Source organism: Toxorhynchites rutilus, chromosome 3 (assembly GCF_029784135.1).
Source record: "Toxorhynchites rutilus septentrionalis strain SRP chromosome 3, ASM2978413v1, whole genome shotgun sequence".
NCBI lineage: Eukaryota > Metazoa > Arthropoda > Insecta > Diptera > Culicidae > Toxorhynchites > Toxorhynchites rutilus.
Window position 1 is genome coordinate 225,009,308 of NC_073746.1, and position 24,172 is coordinate 225,033,479.

At 38.3% G+C, this 24,172-nt stretch overlaps 2 protein-coding genes across 3 annotated transcripts in view; one reads left to right on the plus strand and one right to left on the minus strand.

The window, feature by feature from the left end:
* Positions 1–8,117: 8,117 nt before the first annotated feature.
* Positions 8,118–24,172, minus strand: part of LOC129774608 (T-box transcription factor TBX1) — a 100,050-nt gene continuing 83,995 nt past the window's right edge. Inside the window, exons 5-7 of one of the 2 annotated variants that reach the window (XM_055778375.1) lie at positions 24,045–24,112; positions 9,374–9,438; positions 8,118–8,823 (exon numbers count right to left, since the gene is read on the minus strand). In XM_055778375.1, the coding sequence (XP_055634350.1) occupies positions 8,312–8,823; positions 9,374–9,438; positions 24,045–24,112 (645 nt within the window). In that variant the 3' untranslated portion in view covers positions 8,118–8,311. Of the gene's footprint in view, positions 8,827–9,373; positions 9,439–24,044; positions 24,113–24,172 lie in introns of both variants that reach the window. The other variant, XM_055778374.1, reaches the window with a different exon arrangement.
* On the plus strand, positions 14,404–16,702 carry LOC129774607 (hexamerin-1.1-like). The gene has a single exon (XM_055778373.1). The coding sequence runs from the start codon at positions 14,414–14,416 to the stop codon at positions 16,529–16,531; it is 2,118 nt and encodes a 705-aa protein (XP_055634348.1). The 5' UTR covers positions 14,404–14,413; the 3' UTR covers positions 16,532–16,702.

Here is a 24,172-nt window from a genome sequence, read left to right on the forward strand (position 1 = left end):
ACATTTTTTCTTGAAATAAGTCATATTTGAAAATAATTTATTTGAACTGCATAGTATAGAGTCTAAAATTGTATATAATCGAATTCGACCTGTATTCTTCCTCAAGTTGTAATAATGGAATGGAGGAAAATCTTAATCTGCATTTTTGTGCCAAACGCTTTATAGTGTATAAGAGTATGAAATTTAAAAAAAAGCTTTATATTTTTTTCTATCAAGTACAATGAGCTCGAATTTTATACGGATTTTTTTGTGATAAATTCTACAAACTTTATACATACCAGTCAAACCGATCATTCTTTAAACTAGTTTTATTAAGCATTTACGTAATACATGCAATCACACAACAACTATGGATCGATTGGAATTACATCCTAATACTTGACGAGATATTTATATTCTCCACAAAAGCAGACTTATTATAGAACTTCGTATCGATCGTTAGTAGTGATTTCACCAAAATTCCTGATAATGGTTTGAATATTTATATATTCACTGATTAGAAAAATGAAATTTGACTTCAGCAATTTGTAACATTTTCATAATAACATTTTACAATATTTCATTATGTCCTACGGACCTACATGATAGTTCTGTGGGAGGTCTTACTAGTAATATCGATTAGCTGAACTCTCAAAATTCGATGTAGAACTTATACAGCCAGTTGTACCATCCACAAGGTCCAATTTCTCTGTATCCCAGCGGGAATCCTTTTCGAGTTCGGCTTTTAATGATGTGTCGGGACCTCTCATAGCAAAATGTCATAAGAAAAAAATACATGCATTATGTGTGACTCACTCACATGCACATTTTTTTTCCATTTTCTACTTTCCATAATCGAAGGGTTAGAAATACTTGAAGGATATCCTCGTGTAGACGACATTTTTTGACACCACTTCACTTTCGTTTTACACCGCTCTTCTCTGCAGATGCACATTTCTTCTTTCTCGCCTCTTGCGATCTGCGTGTGGGTTATGCTTCGGGAAAATTTATTACCCATTTCCCATTTTCGGAGGCATGAATTTGTAGCAATGTGGCCTGAACATTTCTTTCACTCTCCTCATTCGGGAGCAGCCGAAAGAGCTTGAACCTAATAATGAATGCTGGTTTAATGTGTCGGGTCAGTCTTAGGAGCAATGGTTGTTCGTTGGGAAGATGTTCCCGGGAGCATGACAAATGGCCCGAATAAATGTGTCAAAATAAACCATAAATAATGCGCGTTGCTGCATACCCAGCAGTAGGTTTGTTTTCTAATCGTGGTTGTCACAACTTTAGGTGTTGAAAGTCAATATCGTTTATTTGGTTGGGGCAAACTGACAGTGGAAGTAATTTCCTCTTTCCCAAATGTGGATATTTCCACTGAGCTCTGAATAGTTTTCATGACGTTTTCCTAAATGTCTTGTATGCAATTGGAAATTTGTAAGTTCCATTTCTTCTTTCATTATATTTTTGGTGACAAGAAACTCTAGTGTCTTGTGCTTGAGACTAATTCTACAATTATTGATTTTCGAAAAAAAATGTTTGAATACTAAAATACAGATCTCTGAGTTGTGAAAATGAAGTTGAGAAAACATGCCACTGAAAGAATCGTCACTACTATTTATCTAAAAAAAACTGTTCTATTGTTATCTTTGACATCAAAACTAATCAATGTCGGAACATTTTTGATACGATGTTTTGTCGCTATGGACATATTCAATATTATGAAAAGGTGTTTACTATTCCACTACATAGAGGAAATTCTAAGTTTGTTTCTAACATAAGCGCAACGAGGCAGATTATGCTCGAATATGGTTTCCCAACAAAACTTATTAAGCTGATTCGTGCGATCCTTGACTGTTTCACATCAAGCGTCCTCAGGATAGCGGGCGAAATATCAGACTCGTTTGTGAAGTTAGATGGTCTGAAACAAGGTGACGGATTCTCGAACAACCTGTTTAATAAACTTCGGAAGGTGTAGTACGGAGAGCAGGCGTGCAAAAGAGTGGTACCATGGTACCGTAGAACCTAAGTGGAGGCCTTTAGCCGTTTACCACTTTGATCGCTCCGTCACCCAGATCTGAGAGACGGGTGTATTTCCTGGGAGGCCCCGTCACCCAGATGTGGGTGACACTTTCCTCGTTGAATTTAAACAGGATTTTCAAACGGAATTTGTAGAATAGGTACTCAAATGTAAATATGGGATATGTAGAATAATAAAAAAATCAAAAACATGAAAATATAGTTTTTGTACTATACTTTTAAACGGTTTTATTTAGCATGACCTATTGTAGGTATGTTTGTATGTTTATCTGTAGGGTTGTCCCACATCAATAAAAATTTAACCCCTCTTTCTTTTGACCGATTGATCTGAAATTTGGAACACGCCTTTAACTCTGCTGTCGTTATAAAACTGCGTATTCCATGACCTTGAAAATCCAAGATAGCGGCTGCTACAAAATGCCGGACTACATATTTTATCAAAACCCCATCAACCAAATGAAAGGCTTGACTAGTATCGAACGAAAACGGGTTTGACTAGTAGAACATACTTATTTGTGAAAATGCAAATCCAAAATGGCGACATATGTTTTTATTTCAAAACCCCATCAATATGGATATCAAATGAAAAGACCTGACTAGTGACATTAGCTCATGAAAAATCCAAATTCAAAATGGCCCATTACTTTTATTTATACAACTCCCGTATAGAGCGATCACCCCGAATCAGTCGGCTGCTGACCCGACCCTCTACGATTTTTTTGAAACTTGGTACAAATTATGGAAACCACCAAATATTATAATTTTCATTATTATAAGACCAATCTAAATTACGACTGTTTTTTTTAAAAGGGCGTAATCAAAGTGATTGATCTTTCTTTCAAAAAATTGTAACTCAAAAACCAGATGTCTGATTAAAATATGATGCTCGACAAAGTTATTGGAAAATCAATAAACCGTTACATTTTAAATGTACTGTTAAAAAATCATTCTCAAAAATTAAAGTTAATATTAAATTTTTTTGTGTATCTTTATGTCGTCTATAGTCGTCTATAGTGTCTATAGTTCCAGGTCTTCACTTTATATAGTTCCTCAATATTCGAATCGGGGACCGATGAGATAATACTCGAAACATTTCTTCGAGCGCTTCGCACTATTTCGTCGTGACTACTTCCCTCGCTTTCAGATTTACTATTACGCCTTCCGGTGAACATTTTGGAATGAAATAAACACATGGCGTCTAAGAAGAAACTTTTTGGCAGAGATCGAAATACTTGGAATCACAGGAAATAGATCTCTTGACATGAATGTAAACACAATCTAAACGTATTTATGAAGCTTGAAGTGAAGAACAGATTTGTGCTTCATGCATATTTCTGTTGTTGTGCTGCTCTCTCCTAGCGTTGTATTAGCAGCGTTTCCACCATTTTACGAATTTACAAGGCCTGGAGAATTAATTCTGTACTCTAAAAGTAAAATTGCTCCGAAAGGAAATCACAGTTTCAGAAAACGAACATGGTTTGGTGGACAAAAATTGGATGTCCTAAAAATATTTGACGATTCACTCGCATTTTCTACATTTCGGTTCCGATCGGTTTGATCAAACATCGTGGCGGCATTTTATTGAATGATAATATGCGGAAACTTTATTGAATGATAATATGCGGAAAATTCATTCAATGATAATATGCAATCTAAATTAAGAAAGACTATGTATAAACATCATCAAACACATCATGAATGAATATGAATGAGTATTTTTCATACTTCATGATTTTTCTCTACAATGAATATTTTTTGAAGAAAAAGTACAGATGAGAAAGATTTTTCTTCTTCTGGTACAGATTAAAATGTGGCAACGCTGCTTGTTACTTGTCTTTTCTTCTCGTTTTTTCTACCAAGCGGAAAGAACAATGAAAACGAATCACGTGGAAAGCCGGCTCTGGGCGAAAGTGTTAAGAGGGATGCTAGGGGGATTGTACTCATAATCAACTCTACCAAAACGAGGTACACGGCTGCTGGTAGAGAGTGTAGTAGTTTGTAGTAGTTCGTCGACGGTTTCTTTGCATATTAACCCATGCTTTCTTCATTTCTTCTACATTCTTCACCACTTCAGGTCGTTTTGAAAGGTGACCCTTCATACTGGCCCAGTATTTCTCTATTGTCGCAGTTCCGGAGTGTCGTGAGCCTTCGGGAGACGGAGAAGCCGCTTTTGGAGACGCTCTTCCAAAAACACCTGTCCATTTATGGTGCTTGCGGTAACGAAAGGTGTATGTCACTTTCCGCAAGTACAAATCGCTTGCCAAATTAAGAACTTATTGGCGAACTTCGACATCTTCTGTGTCCGGAGGTTCTCGGGAACATCCATCTTTTTTTTGGCATTCACGTGAAGTTTTCCTGGAATCTGGTTGTAGTTCTCCCTCACATATGTCTCGTCATCCATTACGCTGCAGTGTGATTTCGTGAATTTCTGATCGTAGAACTTCCTCGCACGGATTTTTGCAACCGTATTCCGTTTCTCGTCACGGTTTGGCAACTTCTGAACCATAAACGTACGTAGTCCAGCTCGAGTGTTGATATTCTGGACGAAAGTTTTGCTCACATGCTACTTTTTAGCCATATCTCGAACTGAGATGTTCGGTTTTCATTTAAAGGCCCCATCCACACGTTTGTGTTCGTTCTCGTTGACCTGACGGCTTTATTCTCCGCTTCGGATCAACAGTTCTTCGAATCGTTTTATGACTCCAGACACCGTGGAATTCGCGATATTTTTTCCGATGGCACGATGTGACAGATCCTTATTCTCGAAATACAAAACTGTCATTTCGTCGCAATTTTGACAGCTTTTGAGCACCTGATGAAATGTAAATAATGAGTGTAAAATATTTACACTGTAAATAATACACATTGAACTATGTCTACGCAAATTTTCAATTAATTTTACTCAACAGATCAAAGGTTAGAGCAATTTGAGTGTGTCCGGATTTTAAACGGTACACCCTTTACTGCGATGGTGTTGGATGGAGATACTTATGAAGAGGTCGATGAATATTGGCGCACTCGTAACGTGTGACAATGATGTAAAGAGGCGGATAGCCGCTGTGAACATGGCATTTTACGGATTGTGTAGCCAGCTGAGGTTCCCCAGCATGTAACTCCACACAATATACGCGCTGTATGAGATGCGGTTTTACGGCCACGGAGCGTGGACGCTGGAGGAAGCCGATCGGTGGGTGCTTGAAACAAAAGCATCCCGGAAAGGTAAAAAATTTGAAGATGCAAAATTGGAGAAACTTCTTCATGGGAATTCAAGTCAAGCACAACAAGAACTAGGTTCGATATGAATTGTTACCATGACCATCAACCAAGATCGACGTCCAAGCTACACATCCAATGTTTGAAAGTCATGCGGTGTATTTTGTGGGGCTAACTTGAACACATAAAATCCGGACATGAAAATCTTGTTGGGGTTTGAAAATGCGCTTCATTTTTCATAGTTCAAAGTAACAGGTATAGAATAGTAGGTATTACGATTATTGTAAGACCATTTTCCAATATTTCTTCTTACTATTGACCATTGCTAAGTTTTGCTAGCTTTGGAGCGGACAAACCGGGATTTTCGTTCGATGTTCTATACACTCTCAAGCTATGAGTGAAATATTTGGAAAAATTACTCAAAAATGCCTTAATCCTTTGTGGTCATATTTAATTTTGATGGGTGTCGTACTGGTTGGAATTAATTTTCCTTGCGAGAGCAGTGATCGCGAGCACGCTAATAATCTTTTGTTTATACCGAGTACCGGGAATAGGTTCACTAGAAATCAAGATTTGTTCGAAAAAAATGTGAACTGATACATGGTTGAATAAAGTATAAGATAAGAATGGTTCCATGTTGTGGTGACTGAGAGCAGACATACGAACGGAGCGGTAGAAAATGTTTGGTGGTTGTAAACCACGCCCGGCCAAAAGGAAATGATCCGCCCTCTCAAACTACTCGGTGAGCTCGAGGCAGATCTATGGAACAAGGTGCGCCCATTCGCTAACTAAGAAAAGAATTGAATATTATTTCTGATTTGCGAGGAAATATATTACTCTATTACATAGAATACAGATTCGATACAGAAAAGTAAATTCTCATTCATTATTTTTCATTTTAGAAGTATGCTGATTTTATTCTGAAAAAGCATTAGCAAAGCATTTCGTAGACGCTTGGAGCGTAAAACGTAATGAATGTAATGAATATAGTAAAAAATATGTAATGAAGTATTGAAATTGTGGTTAATCGTCTTATTTTTGCATAGTTTTTAGATGGATACAGAGTGACATTTTGACCAACCTAGCAGTATGTTAAGCGCCTTGAATTACACCAGCTTGAGAGTTTGGCAGTTCTCGCGGGTTACAGTGGTCGCAAATTGCATTTTGACATGTTTGACGCTGTCAAATGCTGTGTATTAGTATACGGATGCCCTGAGGGTGTTGTAAACAGCCAAACGACCGCAAAGGGCAGCTTTATAATGTGTTCGGTTTTGTTCATGTTGAACTATTTCAACAATTTGAAACCAGGAGCTCGCTACCAAACACAACTAATGCGTGTGGGTCGAGCATTGAAGGAAATACGACCGCAATATGACCAAAGAAATGGATGTTGATTATGATGATTTTGCCGCATGTAAACGCACGGCCACAAGGTTCTCAACTCGTTGAATTCTACCTGGGCACACTTAAATCGGGCGTCCTACCCCACCAACCACATCATTCAGATATCGTTCCTTTTGATTACCATTTGTTCCGATTGATGACGCATGGTCTGGCTGGGCAGCTCTTCTGTTACGATGCGAACTAAAGCTGGGTAGATTCGTTGATCGCTTTGAAAGATCAGCAGATCTTCAAACGAGAAAATTGTACGCTGAGTAATACTTGCAAAAATGAGGCCATTATATCAATAATATCTGAACGACTTTAAAAGGATAGGATGCGCAGACGCATACACAGACATGGTGGACGGTGTCAGTTTACCGGCAACATCCAAGAAGCTGGAGTGCGCAAGTTTCTTGTGACGTGGTACGTATCAGTGACCCTGAGAGTCCAAATGCAGTGTAATTTGATAGCGAATGTTTCTTCTTTCAGTTGTTTTAGTTTGAGACGATTTGTGAAACCGTGGAATGAAATACCTGTAAACTGAAATATCGATATTTTTGAAATTTTGAAAGTGCAATGAAAAATGATGGAATCATGAGATGGAAATGCATTCTTACGATCAGATGTTTTCTAAATTGTACTGCAGTTTTCAGATTTATTTACTTGTTCTGGAGGAAAACAAAGATTCTACGTACTCATCGTGTCGATGTATTGTGCTAGTTAAAATACGATTCGGTGTCAGAAGTGGATCTTTAGAATCCCGCTTGGCGGATACAATATTCAGGTAAAGGATGGGCGTCGGACAAAGTTATCTCGACAGAGATGCATGGCCACCATTTCGATGTGCCTCACTAGGCAACAATCCGTCCAACCCTAACGGAAGAACTGTCACTCATACTCAGATTACTATTACCGGCATATCGCATCCTACTTCGACGTGACAAAAAATGCGGTAAACCAGAAAGGCACATTATGATTGACACTGATGCTCCTTCACCGTGGAATCTAGCGGGGAAACACAATGCCAGGGAACGCGGCACCAGACAGAGCATTTGGCATCTGGTTACAGTCATTCGCACCAAAACGAAGCGCGGCCGATCGGTTCACATTTGAGCATAACAAACAAGCGCTTGCCTGCGTTTGAGCCAATCAATTACAGCTTGACAGCACGTGTGCACTTGCGCCTGTAGACATTCCGGTTGCCCAGATCGTGCGTGCTAAGTTCACTTCTCACGACCCCTCACGCGACACGAGAGCAGGATTCTCAGCTAAGTGTCACGGTTGAGGTAATGAACACTAATTAAAGGCTGATTCTTGCTAATTAGTGTAGATGTGCTAGTGGGAGAGAGTTCAATGAGCACGGGAAGATGAATTCAAATTTTACATAATTTTATTCGCGCCATCTTTGAATGATCATCCATCATTTATTTACGAACATTTCAGAATCCTTATAGTTGCGGATATTTTCACACTAGAACAAATGGTTTCATACTAAATCGTCGTTTATTGCATCCAGAAATGTATTATAAATAAGGGAGGAATAAATTACAAAATACAATCTACATATGGCACTTCGATTTTGTATCTTTTGCATTGTTTACTATCCTATATAAGAGAGAAGATTTCTTGGCACTTCATATGTTTTAGTTTGGCTTATTTACAATCTTTGGTTGTGTAGCGACATTATCGCGTCTGCTTATCTTTGCACGAAATCTATACAGCCGTTGTTTTGTCTCATCAGCTGATGGTGACTTGGGTTTGGGGTACCATAGAAACCCTGGTAGTGACCGGTGTAGGTGGCGCTTGTCGCCATTGAATGACCCGTGTGAAGCGGTGGTGAAGTGGATGAAGCCATTTTGTATTTGTCGTACTTGTCGAACGAACTCACATACGACCCATGATGTGTGGACAGTGGACTGTGGGCATGGTGATGATGGTGGTGGTAAATGGGACCAAATCCGCTAGCTTCCGTTGCATACGGCTGGGTTAACATCGGGGGATTATTGTGCGGACTGATGGCGTACGGAGAGAGGCCACCGGAATGGCTCAGTAATGATGATTGGAAGACACTTGCACCGGTTAGGCAGCTGGAGCCGGCGGTTGTCGGTATGGTTCCATTGCTGTTGGTGGTGTTGGGGGATAACGATGGGCCTGTCATCGATGCTGCACTCGTTGGCGTCATCGTCGAGGGATTCGCTTGCTCGCCGTCTTCTGGAAAACAGATCAAAAGCAAATCTGTCAGTTATATTACCCATTAAATGTAAGCACGAGTGGTTAAGTTATATGTGAGATGGGAAGAGTTTTTATTGGAAAAAAGGTTTCTCTTTATGAGAAGTATGGTTGGAAGAAAACGTGTAAAGGCAAAGGTGGAAGAATAGAGCAGTTTTATGTTTTCACAAGTAAGGCATGAAAAAGAGTGAAAAACCGAGAAAACACTTAATAAAATCCTTAATGCATTAACGGATTTAAGTCTGTCAACAATGTGGTGTACAGTGAAATATACTACCATTTGTTGAAGGAAAAACTTGGTGACAAGAACAGCATTACAAATAAGTTTGAGATACTTTGGCTTAAAGCTATGGCTACAATGAATGTAACATAAAATTTTCTCAGTTTCAAGACGAAAGATCTTTTAGAAAAGTGTAAACTATCGCTTCTGATAAAATAATTATTCAAGTTTCCAATAATAAATATCTCAATTTCTATACAAATGTAAAGAAATGTTCAAAGCGGTAATAGGGATACATAGCTTACTCACTTTTATAGCCAGTTCCAGGATCATTCTTCACCCGTTCATTCATCGATGATATTCTTTCTTGGGAGCTGCAAAAAGTAGAGAGAACATAGATTAGGTGCGATTATTAACCTACTTGTATGCCACATGTGTTTAATTCGCTGTAGTTTTTATTCTTGCCTTAGAACGAGTTTGACAACACTCACTTGCAGGCTGTTTTAAATGTACTCTATGAGCTCTATAAATGCCCTCGTGCTTGAATACACTTGTCTGATGCAGAACTGGTTCTAGAGGCTTGTCGTACACGGTACTTGCTACCCTGATTGTGTTACATCGATGGTTTATGTTCCCCAGAAACGCTTTTTCGATAATCTGTCGTAAGTCAGTTTAATCAAAAATACCAAACGTTTCGTTTTCTCATATAACGTTTATCTAAGGAGACTTTTTGCATTTTTAAACATTTCATCAGATAAACATGTTTAAGGTGGTTGCGCGGCTGCAGCCGCTATAGTCGCCACATTTTTCGGAGAAAAATCATTTTCCAAGATGTGCATAAATAAACGAACTCTGAATTTGATTTACCGATTGTTTATGTTCGATTTTGTGTTCCACTTGTGAAACGTCATGAGGCGTTTTTTTCTGTTTCTCATGGTACTCGTTATAAACTGCATGCTATGGGAACGCACGAAAATTGTGTTTTTCTCGTTTTTTTACGTGAAACCAGATGAAGCGAATCATAACTTACAGATTGTTTAGAGGTTCGTGAAGTCAGTTTTTTGGATTCAGCGAAAATCGCTGTCGTTTCGAATGGACGAAGATGTTCGTTTGTTTGTTTACTAACAGCTAGCGGAGCGAGATTCTTTGAGAAAGAAGTGGGTCGAAGCTACGGATGAATGAAAAGGTGTGTCATTGGGGCACGGGAGTATTGTGCGCACGTACTCCAAATATGGGGCTTCATTGAATGTATTATCTTAATAGTAGTGTATAGAAATAAGAAAATAGGTGATAATATTCGCATTAGAGTCATTAGAGTCATGACACATTCATTTAACATCTTCGTACACTTGAAATAAAAAAAAAGATCAATCTGTTTGCTCGAAATCGTCTCAATAGTATTCAAAATTACTTTTACTCTACAATACTGATGATGGTTGTGTTAAAAAATGTCGTTAATTTAGGTTTGCTTTACCTGTGAATTCACATCCCTACATCTTGGAGCTTAGCGATATGGAAATGTTTCGCGGAATCAAGCGAAGCGGGGAGAAGCGTGGCCACAGTGTAATCACTTTTGCGAAAACCTCTAAAAAGTTTTACACATTGTTCGGAGCTCAAATGTTTTACATTACAAAATTACAGGCATGAAAGTTAAGATATCATGTGGACGAAAAAGAAGTTCAACAGTTTTCTGAATACATTGCTATATTTCCCGAATCAGGAAATGTATCACCCTCTAGTTTGAAACAGAAACATAGCTCCGTATCATTTACTGTAATGATTTATGGCTACCAAAGATTAGTTTTTTACTCAAAAATTCTTAATTTCAATTATAATTTACTCAAATACAAAAAAAAAATCTAGATTTGAAAATACCATATTATGTAAAGTATTATGTAATGTGTTCTTTCAAATGCCGTCAATAAACATGTTTTATGTTTTGCTCAAAAAGAATGACAAATGGATGAAAAAGCGTTTTTTTGGGGAACAAATATCAATAACATTAAGTAGAATTGATATATTGATAAGTTCAGCATCGCAAAATGTTTGTCTTAGTAAGTTCTAAAAATCTTCTGAAGACTACTTGCATCTAAAATTTGCAATATAAAAGATAGAGCAGAAACCCGTTTTTTCATGGTGACCCTAACGCAACTTAGAAATAAAGCGCTATATCGGTTATTTCAATAGATAGATAAAAAACTTCATTCTTCAAAGTTGCTCAAAATAACTGTGACTACAACATTGTTGAACTATGTTTATCTCTATCTATAAAGATAAGAAAGTTAGATCTTTTATTTCATCGAAAATTTTGGTCACCCTATTTTTGACAACATGAAAATGAGCGCTCTATCATATGTAACAACTTTGTCGAAGACAGTTTTTGTATAGAGAAAAACTTTCGAGCTCTAGATGCTTATTTCCACTTAAATGCACTTCCTGGACTATCGTGCATTGCATTTGGTACATAACACACAACAGCCATTTAGGCGTAAGAGTATTCCTTATGTACTCCCATTATCTAGTTAGACCACCGGGCCGCAGGGACAGTTGATATGATCATTGTTGTGTTATTAATAGAACAGCAGCTCGATATTGTATGAATGGATCGATCTCCATCGCTGATGATTGTTGCGTAGGCGTAGCTATTCTGTAACAACACAAAGATGGTCAATAAGGGCCCTGAGTTCTGAACTCACGATCGATCGCTTACTAAGCGAACGCGCAACCAATGTGGTTACGAAGACCTTCAAACTTACGGTTTTGTTTGTAGACTCGATATGACGTACAGATACAGCTCTCATAGATAGCATCAAACCTCAATAGTTGCTGGTGAGTCCAGCTCGTCATTGTTAGTTTGTTCATCATCACCTTTGGCAATGAACTTTCAAGTCTGGGAGCTGTCCAAAATCCATCTTCATGTACGTTTTGTCATCCATCAGCATGCATCCTTGTTCTTCGTCATAACCTTGTTGTACAACTTCCGAGCGCGCCTTTTGTCCACCAGGATTTGTTTCAGCGTCCTGTTTGGTTGTTTGGACTTATCGATCACTTCAATTTCATTACTGTCGATCTGAACTCGTGGTGGGAAGTTTGCATCATTTTCTGGAGTCCCTTTTTCTCATGTACTTAGTTTTCGACGCGTTGGTGACAAGACCTATCCGTCTGTCTTTAACCTTTGCTCTGATGTATCGAATCAGTTATCCTATTGAAAGTTCATGCAACAAAGTCAATGCCATCGGCGAAACCAATAATTTAGAAGCACTTTAAAAAGATCGTGCCATTCGTTCTTTTATCTGCTCTTCTTACAAACAGGAAAGTTTATTACCATGTCGTAAACCCCTTTCAAATTCAAAGCGACCCGAAATTGGCTTATCGAACCTGCGGATCCACGAAGATCTGGTCCGTGATAGCATGGGCACTAGAGTGCCAATGAAAATGGTCATCTCAATTTCAAAAAGTTACCCCATAAAAAATGTTCACCACCTCGAAAAAACACCCTATGCAACATATCAGCTCAATCGGACTTAAGGAAGAGTGGCGCAAAGCGGTCAATGTTGGAGTTTTTTGAAAATCGAAAAATCACCCGGAAAATCGCGGTTTTCAAAAAAAAAAGTTTTGATGCCAAATGTCTTAAAATTGCATGAAACGTCGAGATCTAGTGTCATCTCGAAAAAAAATATGTCGAAAATCGGCATTCTGGGATTTTTTTCGGGATACGAAACGAAAAGTATGGTTTTGGGAGCTATAAAAATAGTTAACTCGATTTTTCATACGGAACTTGCTACGAAATGTTGATTTGCACGCCAGTATAACCTATGCAAAATATTAGCTCATTCGGAGACTTCATTTACTGGTGTCGCAGACGTTGACATTTGAGTTTTTTTTGAAAAACACAAATTTATCGAAAATCGAGGTTTTCAAAAAAAAGTTTGATGCCAAATGTCTTAAAATTGCATTAATTGTCGAGATTTACAGTTAACTCGAATTTTTTTTTGCAAAATCGATTTTTTTTAGTAATCCGTAAATCTCGAAGTGTCATGCAATTTTAAGACATTTGGAATAATTTTTTTTCTTAAAAACCCTGATTTCCGGTGATTTATTAACGTCTGCGGCGCCAGTATTGCCCCTTGAGCCGTTATACGAAGAGGGATGGCCGGCGGCAATATGGGATACTACCTTGTACGTGGCGCTCAACTGTGTAATTGCGCGGTAGTTAACGCAATCCTACTTGCGTTGCCACAATACCTTCCATTCGTTCCTCCGGTAGTAACTGCTCCTCCCAAAATTTCACTCAGTGAAGCGCTCTTATCATTGCATCAACACCATATTCTAACAATTCGTAAGGTAGTTGATCAACTCCAACTGTTTAGTTGTTCTTTAGTCGTACAATCTCTTACTCAACTTCTTGAAGATCGGGGGTATTCGGTCATCTTCTGCGCGTACCTCTGGTACGTTACCATGACGCCTTCGTCTTCTGTCTCCTGTCATATTCTTTTCGTGAAAACGTTCATCTGTTGGATTTATCTTCTAAAATACACAATGTTTTGTTTAATTGATTTTAACTTCCGAATGCCTCAGAATTTTGCGTACTCACACCTTTCGTTATATTCACTCTTAACGTTTTTATTACGGAACAACGAAATCGTATTGAGAATTTGTCGAGTTTTTAACTGCTGTTTCATATCCATATCCTGCAAACGAGCCGTCTCTGGTATTTTTAAAATGGTGCTTGGTACAGGAATGACGTTGTTATTGCATTGAATTGATACTAATGACGAAAACTTGATTCGTTACAACAGACAAAAGTACAACAAATTATGTGTAAAGCTCGGTCAAATTCGAAACATGAATGCTGAGACCCACTGTCAATGCCGTGTAGAATAATACGGGATTAGACGGTGTTATCTGTTATGAAGGGTGTTATCTAGATCAAACTACCGCATGGAAACGCTATGAGAAAATAATTGAATCCATTTTGACGAAATGCCCAACATTGGATGATTGTGTGCCTCGTAGTAAGTGCAAGAACAAAATTATATTGAATATATGCATGATTACGAACCAGTGGTAAAATCGATGCGTTCGAATCATACTACGAAATTGAGACGATAATGCCGAATATTTGAACTCTACCGATTGCGCCTCACCTCACCTGGTGACTGTCCATTATCGTTCAGAAACAAATGTTTTCGTTTTTAACGCAGAAAAAAAATTCACCCACAGGATTCAATAACATGCAACCAGCATCATCTGTCGAGAGATGCATTACGTTTGTTATCACCAGCATTCGGCGATTACAATTGTGCATAAAAACCCGCGCTACTGTCTCGTCCAGCATCAGTCACAACGATGAGATCGTTCGCTGCTCTTGTTTTAGCGATCACCCTCGGGGTTGCGTCCGCTGCGTTCCTGCCGACAACTAGCCAGGTGAAATACCCCGAAAAGGAATGGCTGCATAAACAGGAGGACCTGCTGCTACTTTTCCGTCATTTGTATCAGAAGGATTGGAATCCACAGCTGGTTGCCTACACAAAGAACTTCAAGGTACAGAGCAACTACCAGTTGTACAGTAATGTGGATGCTGTCAAGGAATTCTACTCTTACTACGAACATGGAATGCTGCCGAAAGGAGAAGTGTTCTCGATCTTCGAAGAGGTACACCGTGAGCAGGCGATCGCTCTGTTCCATCTGTTCTATTACGCGAAGGATTGGGATACCTTTTACAAAACTGCCGCCTGGGCTCGCTATCACCTGAACGAAGGTATGTTTGTTTACAGTTTGTCCGTAGCCGTGGCCCACAGAGAAGATACGTCTGGGTTTATCCTACCTGCACCTTACGAGATCAGCCCATACCACTATATCAATGCAGAGGTTATCCAAAAAGCACAGCAATACAAGATGCAGGGATACTACGGAATGAAAAAAGTTGATGGTGTCTATACCGCTGTCATTCCAACCAATTACACCGGCTGGTATATACACACTAACTCAGAGCAGAAGATTTCTTACTTCACCGAGGACATTGGTCTGAATGCTTACTATTACTACTTCCACATTGATTATCCATTCTGGCTGGGTGGCAAGGAATTCAGTTTGTATAAGGATCGACGCGGTGAGTTGTATCTGTATGAGCATCAACAGATCTTGGCTCGCTACTATCTAGAGTGTCTGTCGAACGATCTTGGTCACATTCCGGAAGTGTCATGGTATTGGCCGGTCAAAACCGGCTACTATCCAGATTTGCAGTACTATAATGGTCATGCTTTCCCGAGTCGTAACAACTATTACCAAGCGAACCAGGAGCATAACTATTACGACATTCAAGTAATCGATGACTATGAGCATCGCATCCGTGAAGTCATTGATCGTGGTTTCCTACAGACGCCCGATGGCAAGAAAATCAATTTCGCTACTCCCGAGGCCATCGATTATCTTGGAAATCTGATTCAAGGTAACCCTGACAGTTACGACAGCCGCTACTACAAATACATCAGCATGTTTGCTCGGATCCTTATGGGTGCTTCCGTTGAACCTACCGAAACCCATAAAATCATCCCAAGTGTTCTGGAACATTACGAATCATCTATGCGTGATCCTGTTTTCTACCAAATCTACAAGCGCATCATCCGATATTATTATCAACTAAAAAATCATTTCCAACCGTATACATACGAGCAGCTATACTTCCCCGGAGTGAAAATTGAAGATGTGGTTGTTGACAAGCTTGTTACATACTTTGACCGATTCGATGTGGACATAACCAATGCCATCGATATTGAACCAGAGCCTGTGGAAGAAGGCAAGTATAACGAGTTCGGTGAGATTGAGTACAAACCCGATCCTGTTATAATCAAGGCTCGCACTATCCGTCTGAACCACAAACCATTCAGCTACAAGTTGAGTGTTTCTTCGGATAAGGCCACCAAGTCCGTGGTTCGAGTGTATATTGGACCTAAATACGATGAGTATGGATCGCAGTACAATTTGAATACCAATCGTGAAAACTTCTACGAACTGGATTACTTCATCTATGATCTTGTACAGGGCAAGAACGTCATCACTCGCAATTCAGTGAACTTTTACGGCTATGTTAAGGATCGTACCTCTTTCTACGAGCTATATAAGAAAGTGATGCTTGGATACAAGGGCGACCAGAAGTTTGCACTGGACGTCTCCGAGGCTCACTGTGGCTTCCCAAGTCGCTTAATGTTGCCGAAGGGTAAGAAGGGTGGAATGCTGTTCCAGTTCTTCTTCGTGATCTCGCCCTATCACGGCTCTGAAGTTGCTCAGTATTCCGGATATGACACTTGTGGCGTTGGATCTGGCGCTCGATACTTGGATAAGTTGCCATTCGGTTACCCGTTGGATCGCAAGATCGACGAGACTTATTTCTACGTGCCGAACATGTTCTTCGAGGATGTGGTCATCTTCCACAAGAAGGAGGTTGATATCAACACCGTCGTGTAAACAAGAGGAACCAGCGGGCTTATAACTCTCATCGATTGCGCCGATCTGTTGATTTAGACATTTAGTCTACGAATTGAGGTTTTCCACATCGTTCGATCCTGGGAAACCCAAATTCGTTTATGCTAATGTGATATTGTTTGTAATAAAAATGACCGTATGAAAAGAAAAACACGTTCATGAGTTTCTTTCATGTAGGGAACACTTTCGATTTTAAGCACTGCTCCCGATTCAATTATAGAACATGTTTTATTTACGCGGTGAGGCCAGGGGGGATCGCTAGTTTATTCGAAGGTTCGTACGCAGCGAGATGAGGTCCGGCTCATCAAGCGCGAGCTGAATGCAATTGTTTATTTATGTTTCCAATTAAAGATTTCGAGCGTTTTTTTGAAGTCAGCTTGCCGATGATGATAGCGAAGAAATTACGGAATGGACACCAACTGTTGATCGGGAAGGTAAGGGTCAGCGTTAATTTGTTTCTCAATTGTGTAATACGATAGTGCTGTGGGGGAATAATGTCTTGAAAGAGTGTATGTGTGAATAATTCACCTTTGAATAAAATCAACTTTAATTGTCGTTTTTAATATGATGTAATGTTTTTCCCTTTCAATTTTGAATTCAAAGACAAGCAATGATGAGAATAAATCACATAATATTGAATTGTGAATTCTATGATTTTACCTAAGAATACAAAAGTGTTAATTCCAGTATATTTTTAATGTTAATTAAAATTAATTAAGTGTTAATTCCAAGATATTTTTAAATTATGGTATTCAAGAAATTATTCATTTCCGTTTGATGATTCTAGAACAAGTTCTTTCGCATGTATATTACAAAGTTCGAATGTTATCACGAGTTACACGAGTTACAAACAGCGATACGATGTTTAAAGTTTTCGATTGCATTTTTCAATTTAGTGGCTTCTATGACATATATTCCGCATTTTATCATAGCGCGATATTGTCCTTAACACATTGAGCCCCGGATTGTTTTTGCTGCACTTTCCATTCAATCTGCATCGACAACATTATCAAAATATCAATTTCGGCCCCCGCTCTCAAAGATATTTATTGTATAAAAAAATAGTCAGAGTTTCGCCTAAGAAGTAGTCACATATCGTAAAACATCCGAAATCGAGCCTTGTTCTTTTTGATTTCCTTACTTTGTAATGGTCAGTCTCAGCGATCAATGTTTTTCTAACGAAAAGATCAACGTCCGTCCCTACGGACTGACACGGGGCTCAACGTGTTAATTTACTATTAGCGCAGCCAAGGCCGTTACAACAGCTCACACGAAATTATCGCTTTATGGAGCTGGACAGGTTGATCTTGAATATGCTCTCTCTCAATTGTGACAACTTTGTTTTTCAACAATTCCATTCAATGCGAAATATGCTTCGAATATACCGGGTCGATGCAGAGTGATGTTAAAAATAGACCAATCAGAAGGTACATTTCGTTCAAAATAGTCAATATGGTTAAGTTCTAGCGCCAATTGGATTTTGTATGTTTGAAAAATCAAATCTTCGCACATAAATGTACACAAAAATCTCTAACTATTTCGATCAACGTGTTACAGAGAATTTTGGAGAGCTTCCCTCACAAAGAAAGCTACCAGCAAATATTGTTCGATTTATCGAAGATATATTTGTTCAATAGTTTAAAAGCTTACGAGGGCAGTCCGATAAGCACTTGTGGCCTTAGCCTACAAAAAAAAAAAAAAAAAAATTTGGAAAAGTGGCGATTTATTTCTGAACATAGTCTCCTTTTAGCTCGATACACTTGACCCAGCGATGCTCCAACTTCATTAATCCTTCCGAAAAATACGTTTCCTCGAGGCCTGAAAAGCGTTTTCTCGAGGCCTCCGGGGCGGCGATGACCTCCTCATTCGACTTTTTCAAGTTTGAAAACAAAAAAAAGTCGCGCGGGGCCAAATCTGGAGAAAACGGTAGATGGGGCAGTAGTTCGTAAGCAATTCGACCAATTTGTCCGTGGCGACGGCGGAATTTTCATTTTTCCATTTTACTAAAATCCGCGAACACGACCGCTTCCACACACGGTCAAAACCTAACTACGAGTCTGATTCAGCTGAAATTTTGACAGTAGCCGTTTACGAGAATGTTATACACGACAAGTAATCTCTCTTGCGATACTGACACCATCGGGCAATGAGGCTAAGTATTTATCGGACCGCCCACGTAAAAGAGGAAGTCCATCAAAGCCAACTTCTAGAAGTGATATGGCTGTCATATTAGAAGCTAATCAAAATCGAGGTTTGTCAGCGTCTAAAATTTCATAACAAATAGGGAGTGTTCTATCCATGTGTCACTTCAATCGATTTCATAAACTAGATTTTAAGAGTCGAGTAGCACTTAACACATTAAGGACCGCACGTTTTGGGGCAAACTTTAACGCCTCATTTTTTGCGGATTTCACGAAAGAGATCGTTTCCTTCGATGTGGATGAGACGAAGGCGAGCCATCGGTTAAGCCATCGCGAGCCATCGGTTGACAAACCAAGGATTGAACCTTCAAGTGTAGAAAACACGGGTTATTTCGTGATCCATCCGTAACAGATGGAATGCGAAATACGAGAAATCTCGTGAGCGGTCCGCAATGTGTTAAGTAACCATGAAGAAATTCCAAATGAAATCGACAAATGACAAAACATGAGTATTTTAGGAGTTAAGTTGAAAAACATTTGAAGACATGTGGGTTAATACAAAACGTAGCGATATTAAAAAATCTTTTTTTTATCTTAATACAAACTTTTAAAAGTTTTCGAAGTAGAATTGAAATCCCAACAAGTTAACAGTAAACAAGTTAAGTATTATGGTACAACTTGCCCAATTGAAAAGTTACGCTTGATTCAAACAATTCCCAATTGCTGTGGAAAACCCATATTTACCCAAACCCAACCGGAATACTAACGTTCATTCGAATCAAAAAGACATCGTGCACAAATTACGTAACGCGAAAAATCCGGATTTTGGAATCCCTCCCCCTTACATATTGCAATTTCCTATCTCTAATACACAGCAAGTAACGCAACCTCCCCCCTTTTGCGTTACGTAATTTGTGCACGACGCCAAATACGTGTTTTTAAAATCTGCATTTTTGTGACGATTGAATTTGGAATTGCTCCATGGCTATCAGAGAAAAAACATTTAAAAACGGCTGAAGTGGGACCAACATCAAATTAATTGGACAATTGATGACTGGAAGAAGGTACTTTGGTCAGAGGAAACTAAAATACAATTTGGGTCTGATGGTATAGCACGCCAATGACGACGAACTGGTGAAAGTCTGAAAAAGGAGCGTTTGAAGCCAACAGTCTTGGGGGGAGGTGAATTACTGCAACACCATAATTCGCAAAATGCCTCATCTATTTTTTATAGTTCAGTCATAGTTTGGGGCTTGATGGCATCGGGTGGGGTCGGAGAACTCGAAACCATTGACGGAGTAATGACAAAAGCAGTTATTAGGACATCCTGAAGTCAAAGGTCCCTAGAAGTTCGCAGAACCTGAAGCTTGGTCGTCGGTACATATTCCAGAAAGATGGAGTTCCGAAGTATACTTCGGAGCTGGTCAAAATGGTTTACGGAAGGGAAAATCAAAATTTCGGAGTTGCCAGCACAATTTTCTGACCTTAACTCTATAGAACATTTGTGGTCTATTTTGAAAGTTGAGATTTAAGAGAAGAGCAATTCCAAATGAAATCGACAAATGATAAAACATGAGTATTTTTGATTCGAATAGTCTATAACTCTTTCTAGGACACTATTTCGGTACGACTCATACTTTTTGATATATAAATCATCAAAGATTTTTCTTACTAAAACCGCTTCGCCCTTATCAAAAGTTACTTCCTTTCAAAAAAAATCCCAATTGCTGTGGAAAACTCATATTTCCTCCAACCCAAATAAAATACAAACTTTCATCTGAATCAAAAATATATGTTTTCAAAATCTGTATTTTTAGGACGATTTCATTTCCGATTTCAGAATTTATCCAGATTCTCTCAGGAGGTGACAGACGATCATATTTGATGAAAATTTTTCAATATTTCAACAATAACAGAGTTACAGAACTTTTTTTTCGGACTCTGTTACTTCAAACTGGCTCTACATACGCTACGGAAGACGATTCTGATGCTTTCATTTGAAAGATGAGAAAATTTGGTACATGATATAGTAGTGGAACAATTAAATTAGTGAATTTTAATAACATTTTGGAAGTGAAACACTTAAAAGTTAATAATTTTTAATGTGTTATTATTAATTTTATCCTAAAAATTCATATTAAACTAGATTGTTTCTATCAATTAAAATGAAGTTCTTTAATCGCTCCACAATTCGATCTTTGACGCACAACTTTTATCTTTCTTAATTTCAATATTCAAACAATTCATGGTGAAAATTCAAACAAAATCTTCAAAAATCACGTTTTTTACCCCACTGTACATGTAATAGCCGCTTGAACTTCACCTTAACGTTGAAAGGTTACATTTCTTCCTGAAATAAGCCATATTTGAAATATAAAAAATATTTTTTTCCAAACTGAATATAATCGAGTCCAAAATTGTATATAATCGAATCACATATAATCGAGTCTGTATATAATCGAGTCCGACCTGTACTGTATTCTATTAGTCAAAGCATTTAATTTGATATCAATATTGAGGGGATTGCAAAAAATACATAGTCGACCATTTTGTGGCGGCGACCTTTTCGAATTTATGTTGTTCATAGTGTAGTGCATTCTCCAAATCAAGTCATTCAACCATTTTTTTTTATGGCGGTCAACTTGAATTTTTCAGGATCATGGAATACGCAGTTTTAAAAGAACAGTAGAGTCAAATGTATGTTCCAAATTTCAGATCAATCATTCAACAGGAACGTGGTCAATTTTCTATTAATGGAGAATAACCCAACAAACATTCAAACATACACAGAAACAGGTCAAGCTGAATGAAAGTTGTTTGGGGGCTGCGGCCATCTTGAAATTGGATTTTTCATTATCTACTATGTTCTACTAGTCGAGAACTTTCTTTTGATACATTTTTGGGCATTTTTCACAAATAACTGTGTTCTACTAGTCAAGCCTGTTCATTTGATACCCATATTGATGGGGTTCTGTGAAAATAGGTAATCCGCCATTTTATAGTGACCGCCATATTAGATTTGCATTTTTAATAAATAACTGTATTCTACTAGTCAAGCCCTTTCATTTGATACCCATATTGATGGGGTTATGAAAAACATCTATATGGCACCATCTTGCGGTGGCGGCCATTTTGGATTTGCATTTTTCATAAATAACTGTGTTCTACTATTCAAGCCCTTTCATTTGATACCCATATTGATGAGGTTCTGAGAAAATATGAAATCCGCCATTTTGTAGTGACCGCCATCTTGGATTTGCATTTTTCATAAATAACTGTGTTCTACTAGTCAAGCCCTTTCGTTTGATACCCATATTGATGGGGTTCTGGAAAAATATGTAATCCGCCATTTTGTAGTGGCCGCTATCTTGGATTTGCCTTTTTTTTTAAATAACTGCATTACTGCACTAATCAAACCCTTTCTTTTGATACCCATACGCTATTCAATATAGAATTATTATACAAATTATTCAAAATTTCCGAAAATTAAAAATTAATCGAATCCCGGATAATCAAGTCTCCGGATAATCGAGTCCGACCTGTGTTTGTTTTTTATAGCTTACATCGTTTCGGGACCAAGGGCGCCCTGTTTTTTTATATATTTTCCTGAAAGCTGAGGTTTTTTTCATATAATATAACCGAATACCAGAGGTGTTATTTTTCGTTTATAAGTTATGATTTTTCGAAGTTAACATGTTTTCAGTTTTCGTTCAACATTTCTATGCGACTAGACTGGATGTATGTGACTATAATCGAATTATTTGGCAAATGTGTAATTTTTTTCAAAAAACTAGCTTTAATTTGATATAGTAAAGTAGTAGTTCAAAAGTAATAAATTTTTGAAGAAAGTCATTTTTGGGAAAAAAAGGGGAAAATGATTACAATCGGGTAACTTTGAAAAATCATAACTCAAAAACGAAAAAAAATGCCTCCCTGGTTTCGAGATATGTTATGTGAAAAATCCTCAGCTTTCCAGAAAAAATATAAAAAACTATAGCGCCTTTGGTCCCGAAACTACGAAAACAATAAAAAACGAATACAATCAATAATAACGAGAGCAAAATTCAAATTTTCTGCAGCTATTGTTTTTTTTTCAAAAGAGACCATTGTCTGATGGGCTTAAATTTGATATGTCGATCATTTGAATCGGTCTAGAAGTTCAAAAGTTATGAATTTTTGAAAAAAGTGGAAATGGTCACCCTAACAAAAAAATAAAAAAATACGGGTCTCACAATTTGCGATAAAGAACAAAACTACCACTTTTGACGAAAATCTGAGAACCACTATATCGGTTTGGCATGGAATGGCTGTATAAATAATTTTGACTCCAAATTAAAAATACATCCATAATTTATCAAATACAATCATGTCAATACAATCATGTCAATCATGTCAATACAATTATTAAACTTGAAATTATAACATCCAGAACAAAGGGAACGTTAACAACCCACCAGGATATTGTTTATGCGTGTTTTCTCTTCGGCGAACCACAACTTCAGGTGTCAAAAACCAACGGAAACTCTATAACGAATATCATAAATAACTTAAAGACATTAAAATATGCCTTCTCCAACGACTGCACGGGATGAGACATGGGAGCAGGAACTAAGGTTCGGGAACAAAAATGCTACCGTCTGAGTGTGTGGGGGTAGAAATTGTGTTATTTACTGCCCTCCCGAGAGGGGAATGTGAGTCTCATGAGTGCATTTCGTCTAGCGCATTCATACAATGAATGCGCAACTCTGCAGGCGTGTGCTGCGAAGACGACGATTGCAGCATCCAAATTGTAATACATAAATATGGGTGCTCTTAATGAGTTGATCCGACCCGCCGAATGATTGTGTTTATTGAGTCAGCTTGACCGTTAAAACAAACACGGTGACAGCGGCTGTCAAACATGGAGCTCCCTTCAGACAGTCGCACCCGTTTATGGGACCCCCGCCGATGGATGGAGCCGGAATGTTGCCTCAAGATATTCCACTGAATGAAGGGTGAAGATTTTTCCGCACTCATCGCTATTCGCCAAGAGTTTGAATAAAAAAAACATATCAATATCGTAAACTCAGACCGGTCCGGAAAAAAAAGGTTTTTTGAGGCGGTGTAATGATGCCAATTAACACGCTTTATTGCCCAATTAAGTGTCGGGTTTGTTTTGATAGTAAACTGGTCGGATTGTACGAGCGCATATCCTGTAGTAAACACTTGACGAATCGATTTATTTTTATTGACGTGGGAATAACATGTTTTTCTTAATGTTCTGGTTTGAATCCATTGTGTTTGCTGAATTTTCTATACAAATCGAGTATTTCTTTTACCATTAAGGATTTAAGACTACTGTAATAAATACTTACTCCTCATTGGTTTCATTGTCCCGGAATCCTTTCGCAAATGGATTGCTCACTATCTTAAGCTGGGTTACCTGTAGAAAAAACAGAATAATGAGAAGACTTTAACTCTTTTGTTCAAATTTGAAGGAAAC

Bases quoted from the DNA above. Each gene is read 5' to 3' on its own strand.
- LOC129774607 (XM_055778373.1), top strand. From the start codon at position 14,414: ATGAGATCGTTCGCTGCTCTTGTTTTAGCGATCACCCTCGGGGTTGCG.